The sequence below is a fragment of the Pelecanus crispus genome, chromosome 14 (genome assembly GCF_030463565.1).
Source record: "Pelecanus crispus isolate bPelCri1 chromosome 14, bPelCri1.pri, whole genome shotgun sequence".
NCBI lineage: Eukaryota > Metazoa > Chordata > Aves > Pelecaniformes > Pelecanidae > Pelecanus > Pelecanus crispus.
In genome coordinates this window covers 9,550,941-9,562,008 of record NC_134656.1, presented here as the reverse complement: position 1 = coordinate 9,562,008, position 11,068 = coordinate 9,550,941, and the positions used below count along the sequence as shown (strand labels likewise).

The 11,068-nt window shown below is 48.4% G+C and overlaps 1 protein-coding gene across 1 annotated transcript; it reads left to right on the top strand.

Moving 5' to 3' along the window:
• The first annotated feature begins 918 nt into the window (after positions 1–918).
• On the top strand, positions 919–1,932 carry CEBPB (CCAAT enhancer binding protein beta). The gene has a single exon (XM_075721264.1). The coding sequence runs from the start codon at positions 946–948 to the stop codon at positions 1,930–1,932; it is 987 nt and encodes a 328-aa protein (XP_075577379.1). The 5' UTR covers positions 919–945.
• The last annotated feature ends 9,136 nt before the right edge of the window (positions 1,933–11,068 follow it).

Sequence of the window (11,068 nt, the reverse complement as noted above, 5' to 3'; positions counted from 1 at the left end):
GGGCCGCCGTCCCCGCGCGAGAGGCGGGGAGGGGAGCGCTGGCTTCGCGCGGCGGCGGCTGCTCGCAGCCTGGAGCCGCTCTGGGGCCTGCTCCGGCCCCGCGGCCCTCGGCTCGCCGCCGCGGAGCGGCTCCGGGCGCCCGCTCCCGCTGCCAGTGGGATTCACTCAGCCAGGCGCCGGACGGAGGATAACGGGATCTGTCTTGATTCGCAGCTTTTCCCCCCGCCTCGGCAAAAGGACTTGGGAAAAAACCCCTCCCGCCTTCGTTTCCCGCGGGGCAACGCGGGGCCCGGGCGGGCCTGGCGCCCACCCGCGCTGCAGCCCCCAGCGCCGCGCCTCCCTCGCTGCCAGGTGCGAAGGACCGAGCCCGCGGCGGCCCGGCACGCGCGCGTCCCCGCCGCCGCTGCGGGCCGAGCGCCGCCCGCCGCCCCCGCCGCGACCCTCCCCGCACCCGCGGGGCCCCGCGGCCCCGCTCGCCGCCCGCCCCGGCCCAGCCCGGCTTTGCGGCGGCCGGCCCGGCGGGGCCGCGCACCGGCACCCCCGCCCCGGGTGCCTCCTCCGGGGCCGGCAGCTGCCGGGCGTGCAGCGTGGCAGGCGGCCAGGCGGTGACGCGCCTGTTGCTATGGGATCACCGCCCCTATAAATAACCGGGGAAAGGAACTTTCCTAAGTCAGAGACTTTAGGACACGGGACCCAGAACCAGATGGTCCGGAGGAGACGCGCCAGCTCCCGCCGCAGCACCCGGAGCGGTGAAGCCCCGCCGCGCCGCAGGGACTGAGCCGGCCCAGGTGGGCAGCGCAGCCGGGGGCCGTGCCCAGCGCCAGAGACTGAGGCAGGGTCCGGAGCGCCCCCCCCGCCCCCCCCACCCCGACGGCGGCAGCTTGATCCTCTGCCGGGGGGGCCCCCCTGCGCCGATTCCTCCTCCCCGCATCCCCCTTTGCTTTCATGCAACGCCTGGTGGCCTGGGACGCAGCATGCCTCCCCATCCAGCCGCCCGCCTTTAAATCCATGGAAGTGGCTAATTTCTATTACGAGGCGGACTGTCTGGCTGCTCTCAACAAGCTGCACCCGCGGGCGGCCGGGGGCCGCTCCATGACCGAGCTGACCGTAGGGGACCACGAGCGAGCCATCGACTTCAGCCCCTACCTGGACCCCTTAGCATCCCAGCAGCCGGCGCAGCCGCCTCCTCCCGCAGCAGCAGCAGGGGGCAACTTTGAGCCTCCCTGCAGCAGCGGCGGCGGCCAAGATTTCCTTTCCGATCTCTTCGCCGAGGACTATAAAGGCAGCGGCGGGAGCAAGAAGCCCGACTACACCTACATCACCCTCGCCCGGCACAGCCACCCCTGCGGCAGCCAGAGCCACAAGCCGGGGGGGCTGCCGGGCTGCTTCCCGCCCCAGATCGTGGAAACCAAAGTGGAGCCGGTCTTCGAGACCCTGGACTCTTGCAAAGGGCCCCGTAAGGAAGAAGGGGGAGCCGGGCCGGGACCGGGGGGCATGTCCTCCCCCTACGGCAGCACCGTGCGCTCCTACCTGGGCTACCAGTCGGTGCCGAGCGGCAGCAGCGGGAACCTGTCCACCTCGTCCTCCTCCAGCCCCCCCGGCACCCCCAACCCCTCCGAGTCCTCCAAGTCCGCCGCCGCCGGCGGGGGCTACTCCGCGCCCCCGGCGGGCAAGAACAAGCCCAAGAAGTGCGTGGACAAGCACAGCGACGAGTACAAGCTCCGCCGGGAGAGGAACAACATCGCGGTGCGCAAGAGCCGCGACAAAGCGAAAATGCGCAACCTGGAGACGCAGCACAAAGTCTTGGAACTGACGGCCGAGAACGAGCGGCTGCAGAAGAAGGTGGAGCAGCTCTCCCGGGAGCTGAGCACCCTCAGGAACTTGTTCAAACAGCTGCCCGAGCCCCTGCTCGCCTCCTCGCCGCGCTGCTGACCCCCGGCCGGGCGAGCGCAGCCGCGGGCTCCGGGCCCCGCTCCGCGCCTCGGGGGCCGCGCCGAGGGGGAGCCCGGGGGCGGGTTGGCCGGTCGGCTCGGTTTGGTTTGCGATGTCTTTGAGGGCTTGTTGTTTGGTTGGTTTTTCGGTTGGTTTTTTTTTTTTTTTGGTCTTTATTTACACGTTGGCGGACGGCCCCGCCGCGGCGCGGGGTCCTCGCCGGGGGCCGGGGTGGCGGCGGGGCGCGGGGGGGGCGGCCGCGGCCCCGGCCCGGGCGGGCTCTGCAGGCTGCTGGGCGCTGGGGTTATTTAAAAGAACGAGAGGAGAGCAAGGGCAAAGTGATGCAATCCTTTAAGCATGGCTGGGAATGCTGTGTACATGATGCAATCTCGTGTAACTGTCAGTCATGAATCGAGTAATCTGTTAAAGATGTTTCTACAGTTTTTTTTATTATAAAGAATAATCTATTTCTATAAGAAAATACATATGTATATTTTGGGATCTATGCATTCTTGCTACATTTGAAGCATTAATGAACAATTTTAATAAACTTTATGACTAGGCTAAAAAAAGCAGCTTGTTTTGTTTTGAAGGCACGTTGAAAGGCAGATTAAAGGCAGGGTTGAAATTCTAGCTGAATCCGGCTCAATGCTGTGATCAGGGATCAGGATTTTTGTTGGTCTTTCGACTTTCTCTGTGACCCAGAGAAAGGAAAAAAAAAAGCAAACCAAAACAAAACCCAAACCCAAAAGCCCCAAGAGAAACCCAGCAAAGAGCAGAGCTGGATGCTTTAGCCAGTTCTTGTTGCCTCATTTTATTTCCTCTAATAACTTGCTTTAGCTGCCACTTGGGTGTTGTTTGGGGAGGAGGTGTTTGTGTTGGGCTTTTTTTGCACTTCTTGCTGTTCTGAACGTGTAGAGCGAGATGTGCTATCCAAACCGTGACCAATCTTTGGCAAAGTAACACCAAGTCTGAAGTGGGAGGGAGGGAGAAAAAGTAAGGGAGGAAGCTTGAAAGGTTTTTTTTTTTTTTTTCCTTTACAGAGTTTCTATTCTCTGTAAATTATGATTCAGCATTTCTTATGTTTGTAGTTTACAGGAATAAACATGAGAATGTAGCATTTCTGTTGGATGTCGGTAATTTCAGTCATTGCTCAGGAAGCTCTCGTGAAACCCAGCCAGGTGAGAGGCATATGAACAACTCCCTTCGCTTTTCTCTTGAGACATTTTTCTAAAAACTGTACGTAGCGTTTCTCTGGGGAGAGGTGTTTGTTCCTGTGTGCATGTGTGTGTGTTGGGGGCAAGCGACAGCTCAGTGGGGGGGTGGCAGAGGAGGACGCTTGTGGCAGGCCGTAACTTTGTTCTAGAGAGAACGAAGGCTCTGCCTGCCCACGGAACAAGCCAGCCTTGCCCGGGCTCCCAAGCTCCATTACTTCCTCACTGCGTGCTGCTGTGCCGAGGTCTGTAAGAAGTTAACAGTCTCAAGCTGGTTACTTGGAGGGAGTTGGGCAAATGATCGGGTCTTACTCAGCATTTTCCATTTCCCTGTTAGGCCAAATTTAAGCATTAAGTTTTTAGATCCAGACTCCCAGTGCCCCAGAAAAGAAACTCCTTAATCGCCTCTGCTCTGTTTGACAGCTGAACGCAGGATGATTTTGCAGTATAAAGATAGTGGACTTGAATTTGCTGCTATACGTTCCAATTCAAACAGCAGTGGATTGCAGAAGGGCAATTTTCGTGGCTTATTTCTAGTGTTTCTTTGAGCAAAGCATGTTTCCTCCTGAAAGAACTATTCTGTTTTTTTTGACACTTAAGATTATAGCCTCCCGCGGCTGAATGTCCCAGAGCTCTTACTGAAATCTGGTACGCATTCCCTGCTCCCGCAAGGCCTCCGTAGCTCCTGCTAGGAGCTGTGCAGTAGTAAGCAGTGGAGTGTTAGTCCTGATACAGATTTCTCCCATCTGCTTTTTAATTTGTACAGTGCAGTTAAGTTGTTTTTATGAGACCCTAAGAATAGATTTTCTTGGGTGAGCTAGCTCCTGCACCAGCATGACTCAAGTTCTTGCAGGCAAGATAGACGTTAGATCTTGTCTTGACTGTCCCTCGTGACGATGATTACTCCAGCCTCCTGTGGCTGTTTATTCTACTATTCTTCTAGTTACGAAACTTATCCACATTGTTAGATGCGATTTTCTTGTTGTGCTGTAGGCCATGTAATGTTACCCAAACTTTCAAGCAGTGTTCCCAGTCAGATCCCAGTGCTGCCGAGGGTGGAATTGCTGGAGGACTGAAGATGTCCTCAGATACATTTCTTTCTTTCTTTCTCTATAAACGACAAAGCTTCCAACAAAAGTTCAGTTTGTGGGGGCTGGAAGGCAGGGCAGATTGAAAGATAAGATGTACTAAAGGTATTTATATTTGTTTAAATAATAGTCCAGTTTTGGAGATAGAGCTCTATCAGGCAGGAATGAGCTAATCCCCGTCCTTAAACTTTGCCTGCCACAGTTCAGGAGAGCCAGGGTGGTGTTGCTGCAATTTAAAGAAAGATGTTTAAATTACTGCTGTATTCCAAAGTATCTCTTAATTAGGATTGCAGATTTCTTGTTCAGGAGGAAACGTGCAGCAGTTTCTGAGTTTTTGTCAGAAAGATGCAATTACAGACAGAAAAAACGAGGACACGAATGCACCAATTTTACACTAGTCTCAGAAGGAATCCGTGAAAGAGTCGGGAAAAGAATTCCCGAATCCTTCATTCTTAGTCTTGTGTTACCCACATAACTTACATTTTAGGAGCTTTGTAGCGCTATTTAATGCATGGAGGTCATGAAATACCCTGCTTTATAAACAAGCATATGAAAAAGCCCCTGTAATTAAAGCATTTTTAAAAAAAAAAAAAATAGTTTGGAAATGAATCTGAGAAAACTCCAAGCACTAAAGTAGACAAAAGATTCCAAATACCTTTTCTAATGACAGTGGGGGAACTGGAAAATCCCTGTCCAAACAGTGGCTCACCTCCAAATATTGATACAGTTTCCCATTACAAATAAGATTCTGTTGACTGAAAGCGGTACTTGGTTTGTCTCGGTTGTCTTCTGACAGGGTCTCTTGAGCTTCTTTTCCCAAAGCACCTCAGTACCGCTTGCGGTAAGACCTTGCAGTCTATAGCAGGCAAACTGTGCAGAGAAGTTAAGGCACTTACTCCAGTAGTCTGTTCGGAATTTTATGAAAATTTATAAACAGCATTTTGTTTGGGCTTCCCCCCCGCCCCCTTTCAAATTATTTATCACATTGACTGATTCATACAGGTCTTTCTCATTACTAATAAAATAACAGAGTTTTTTTCCTATGTAGAAATAAGTCTGTAAGATGAAAGCTCTAGCACTGACATCCCCTTTCTAAAGCGTTTAGCACTGTTTTAGCATTTGCTAGGCATTTGAATTCAGTTGTGCTTAGTTCTGCAAAAGGAATCCTATGTATCATTTTAACACAAAATATCTAAAAGTGCAATTATAATTTTGTTAGCAGTTCTTCTATCTATTAATAGAAATTATTACTCTTTGCTTATCTGCCCGAAGCATGTATACCTGTGCAGCTCTGACACTGTGGTGTTGCTTTCACACTTTTCCCACTGCCTTCCGTTAGTCACTCTTGGAAGATGCAGGAAAATTTCTGCTTGTTTCTACACTAATTGTTTCTCCTCTATCACATAAAATCACCCGGATTGCACACATGCACCAAAGGGTTATTGGGCGGGAGACTTGATCACATTTGATAACAGTATGGTTTTTTCCTCACTGAAATTCTGCAATAGCCTTCAGATACCGAAATCACAACCTGAAAAAAGCTTTGTGCACAATGTTTACCTTTACAATTTCATTGCTAGAACAACTGTTGTTGACGTGGATGTGTATAAAAATATGAAGTTACTCTCATACTAGCTAGTTTTCAAGCAATGTTTCATTAGCTGTGACCAGAATAAAAGTCAATGCAACCCAGTATCTGCTTTAATAAAGAGAAAAAAATGCATATGAGGCCAAATTACACATCTTCTTTTGTTATTTATAGTGATATCGCTTAAGCTACAATAAGCATTGTCTTGCATTTTCCTGTCATTCATACCGGCACAAAGTGGGTCTAAAGTACCACAAACTGGAATGGCAGGGTTCTGCATTCTGTTTGTACTGGTATAGATGATTATATGGTGGATGGGGGATAATGACGAATTTGGTTCTAACTCCTTTTGCTACTGATCGCTAATGCAAAAAAATTTTTTTACTACCTTTCTGAGTGTTAGCCTTTTTTATGTTTAAGTCTATGCAAATGCTTAACAGTCAGAATTTTAGGGCAAACCTCAAATACTAATGAGGAGTGTGAAGAAAAAATTTAAACCCATGCATGTATGTCGAAAGGGTCCTAACACATTAATCTGGAAATCCAAACAAAATTAGGAATATACTTAACTACTCCCAAGGAAACGATTCCGTTCAAATTCTGAACACCTTTTTTGATCAATCAATAAAGTAAAAATAAAACCATGTGGCCAAAACTGTACATTAAATATGTGAAGGAGTTAGTTCTCTTTTGAGAGATACTCGCTGAACAGACAAGTGAAATCATTGAAAGAATATGAAATCATTAAAAGAATGAAGTTCTATTTAACTCTTTGCTGGGACCCAAAACACAGTCTGTGAGTTTGATCTTTGCAACATAAAGCTAAACTTTGGTAGCAACTCTACACCTGGATGATATCCTGAGGTTTTCTGAGGTTCCTGATTATTTCACGTGAACTGAGGCTGTTTTGCCGCAGCCTGGGTAGATGAGCAGCACAATCTATGGTGAGTACGTAACCACCTAAAAAGATTAGACACAGCCTTGGATTGACATCAGGATCATGTGAAATTTATGGTGCGGTGTTAGCCTGATGCAAAACTACGTCAAACTCAAGAGAATTTCTCTTTGAGGTGGTCCTGGAAGCGGCAGTGCGGCCTCCAGGAGCATCACCCCCGGCGTGCGATGCCAGCAGCCCAGCCCCGGGGAGCCGCAGCCAAGCAGAGCGCTCAAGTTCGGCACAGCCGTAATTCTGATTTGCTCAAGTTTGATCTATTGGGAACTCTATCGGAAACCAAAATACCTTTTGTGATCACTTCCCCACCTGCTAAGTTGTTCGAATGTTTTGTTTTGAATCAAAGGCTTTCCTCCCCTCCTAGAAATGGTGGTGGTTAGATCTGCCTGGATGTGCAAACCAATAGGGCTGGAAATCAAAACAAGGATAAATGGGTTATTAGTAGCTGAAGCTAACTGATTTGCATTTACAATAGGGTTCCAAACCTTCCGACTCATTGCCACAATTTCACAGAGCAGCACCAAATTTAACCCTCATTTGTTTTAAAATTTTCACAAATTTATATATTTACTATTAAAATTATTCATATAATAAATTCCAATAATATTTTCTAGCTAATTAAAAGCTAAGGAAGACTTTGATCTACATCCAGTTTTCACCTTGCCCTGTCCTATCTGCTCTTGCCTCTGGGATTCCTGTATCACACATTACAGAGCTATCAAAGCACTTTCTCAGAGTTCAGGGTATTTAAATCAGAGGTTTTTGTTAGGTCTCATGATTTCATACAATTTGCAGAATAAATCCTCTAAGAACTCACACTGTAGAAGGGCCGGCTCAGTCAGCAGACCTGGTTTTGATGGGTTTGAACAGAGACACCTCTGTACATCACGCCGGTCAGAGTAACGAACTGAGTTTCTGACAGAGGCTACAAGATGCTGTGGTCCCTATCCCCATAGAAACCGAGCGCAACAGCTTGTTTGTTTTCTATAACTACCTCGGGTTTGCTAGGATATTGCAACAGCAGTTCATTAAGCCTGTGGTAAGTAGCTCATTGATGTTGTCTAGAAATTACAGTAATGGGAATCGCTGTCTCCTTCAAACAATGCAAAAATCCCTCTAACGCCTCATCTGCCGTATTCCCCTCCTCCGGTAGCTCACCTGGGATCTGGGTCCACAAAAGTTTCGGGATATATTTTCTATAAGCGAGCGGAGGAGCTTTGGGTTTAGAAATGAATGTCATGGTGACACGATGGGAAAATATTTCTGTGCAACATGATGAAACAATTACTTGGCTGAAGTAATTCAGGAAGGGAATCACAAGAACAAGAGAAAGTGCCTGGAGCCGCTTTGCGAAGCAGAAGGAGAGCAGTGGTGGCTTGCTAGCAGAAACATTGTTTTGTTCATTCCCCCAGCCTCTGCATCTAGAGAATAACTCGGGGGTGAATGTTTCTGACAGTGATTTGCCACGCTTCTCCGAGCCTAGGTCGGAGTCTGTCTCTACTGTTTTTTGAAATACGAAAGGCCAGAAAATGAACCTAGAATGTAATTTATTAAGATACTTAAGCGTGTCTAACATTTAAATGTACAAGGAGCAGAATAAAATCTGTGGGATACCTTGGCACAATGAGATGAGCAGAATTACAAGAAAAGGAGTAATTATCAAGGAGTTTGGTTGCTTAAAGGAATGCAAGCTAGACCATAGCCACTTACGCTTAACTTCAGCACACAAGCCAGCTTTTGTGCCAGCTCTGTGGAGAAAGATAACTTCCGAGCAGGGCTGCTTTCCTGCTGTCGAGCTATTGGTGGCCACTCACGGCGGCATAAAATATTGTTGTGCTTAAAGTTAGGAGTAGCGCTGATTGCTGGGATGAGTCGCCGAATCTGAAGGAGCAGAAGGCAGACGGCCTTTATGCATGACTTCAGCTATTGGGTGCACAGCGTCCTTAACCACTTTCAAAGCAAATTACACAGCTGTAGAGTTAATGAGTGCAGATGCTGACAGGAATTAAGATGCAAGGGGTAAATACTGAGCTTTGAAACAAAAGAGACAGTTTCGGGTCCTGGCTCTTTCACCAGTTTATCATATATCTTTAGATTATCAGTTAGCCCCTAAATGTAATAGAAGCTGTATGCACATATGCGCATCTCCAGTTACAAGTGCTGTTGCCATAGCTGCAGGTGTATTTGCCTATTATATATTTAGATCCTGATCCTACATGTGTGCTTCATTTTATACATGTAGCTGTAGTGATTTCAGTGGAACTATTATTACTCGCATGAGTAATGATAAATGCATAGATTGTATTTACATGGATGTATTTACATGGATCTGTATATACATGGATCTGAGATCACAGTGCCTCTGGGAAAATTTTTGTGCCTTGCTCAGTTTTGCAGCACATGCCCTAGCAAATTTTGAGCCCTTTCAGTTCATGCGTTTTCAAATTCGAGAGCCCTACCAATGCACATGGGCTGATTTGGCTCCTCTTCCTGTACAGGAGATGGCAGCGGCTTCAGCATTTTTGCATTTCCCAGGAAAACAACAAACGACAAAACATCTGACAAGTGGGATACAGCCTAGGCTCTAGCAGCTGTCGTTGGGTCCCAATTCAACAAAGTACTTGAGCGTACGCTATACCTGAGCAGAAGCAAAACAATGCTGAACACAAGCTTTAAAGTTCTGGATATGCCAAGTGCTCTGCAGAAACACATCCTTCCAGAGCCTCAGCTGCGGCTGCCTGGCCGCTGGCTTACACTGCTGTGCTGCAGCTGTGGCACAGGCGTAAGTTCTGGGAAAGAAAACATGATAGAAAATCTGGATGTCCAGAAAGATGGTGAATGAGATACACTCAAGCAGGGCAAAAGGAATCCTGGTTTCCTCCTGCTGTACTGAAGGAGCCCATCCAGTTTGCATGCTGCCCAGGTCTGGCAAGCCACTGTTTCAGAGCATGGTGTTAGTACCTGGCTGCCGATCAAAGGCTTCTTAAGCAATAACCCACTCCACATCAGCAAGACCTGCTGCCAGGAACCATGGACTTCTATGGGCTGGAAGACAACTGATAAAGCAGATGCTGAGAAAAGCAATGATGCCTGCATTGGGCAATCTTAGTGCTACTAATGGCTACTGGAAAATGTTATTTTTATTTTAGCTCTGCAATTGCATAAGCCTGATTCGCTAAAGGCTCACAGGGACATGGCATTTGTACAGGGCTTGCTTTTTTTTCTTTTGCAAAGCATTTTAGATGAACAGATGCTCCCACTTCGCGGGAGAAAACCACCACTCCTTGGTAGTTCTTCCTCTGTCAATAACAAATATGGGTCAATGGTGCCTTTCTCCAGAATTAGGTCCTGTGGATTTTGGCTTGTGGGGCACTTGGAATAGGTGGGAATGATGCAATCAAACCTCTTGTAATACAGTCCTGCGCCTGGTTGTAGGGGATACAGTTCCTGAGCGAAGTTGACAGATCGGAAAGGGTTTGGCAAAAACGACACGAAGGCAGAGCTCCATGTGGTGAAGAGACCCTGAAAGAAGGAAGTGATACCAAACAGTACATGGTTCTGGGAAAGCTATTGCAAGCTGTGGCAGTGATGGGAACCGTTTCCAACAGACAGGCTGGGGGCAATGAACTATTTTCCCACTGACCTCATGGTAACGTGAAGTGAAAATTCCACCCTAGTGTTTTCTGCCAAGTCCTTAAAGGCAAAACCTTAGCAAATGGCTCCTGCTTTTGCATTAATTCACTAGCAGGTGCTCTTCTGCACGAGCCCTGCAAGAGCTTTATTACCAGAGGTACACTAACTATTAAACAGCCATAAGCTTAACCCAGTATTTACTGTAGGACTGTGCCTTTTTATTGCGCAGAGGGAGGGAACTCCCTTCTCAGCCCTCCAGGTGGTCCCTTCAGGGCAGGGTTGAGGCACACTGGCGAGAAGGGGTGGGGTTGGGTGGGAGAGGCTTTCATTGCTGCCCTACCTGTTCTGGGCATAAATTGAAATGATCAGTCTCTAAATCCTGCCAATCAGGCATGCTTTACTGGCGTTAGAGTCAGTTTATCATGATAGGCAAAACTAAAATGTTTCTCTTTAAAAAAAAAAAAAAAAAAGAGGCAAAATCCTGCCTTAACAAATTTAACTCCCAGAGCAGGGGTAGCAGGGGGCAGCAGCGCACTCCGCAGGGTACCTGACCCAACCCGGGCAGGCAGGGGCAGGGCAGCATTCTGCAACGCAGAACGGCTCAGGGACCAACACCTGAACACGGCCCTGCACCCCTTGCCAGCAGTGACTGTCTCGTAGG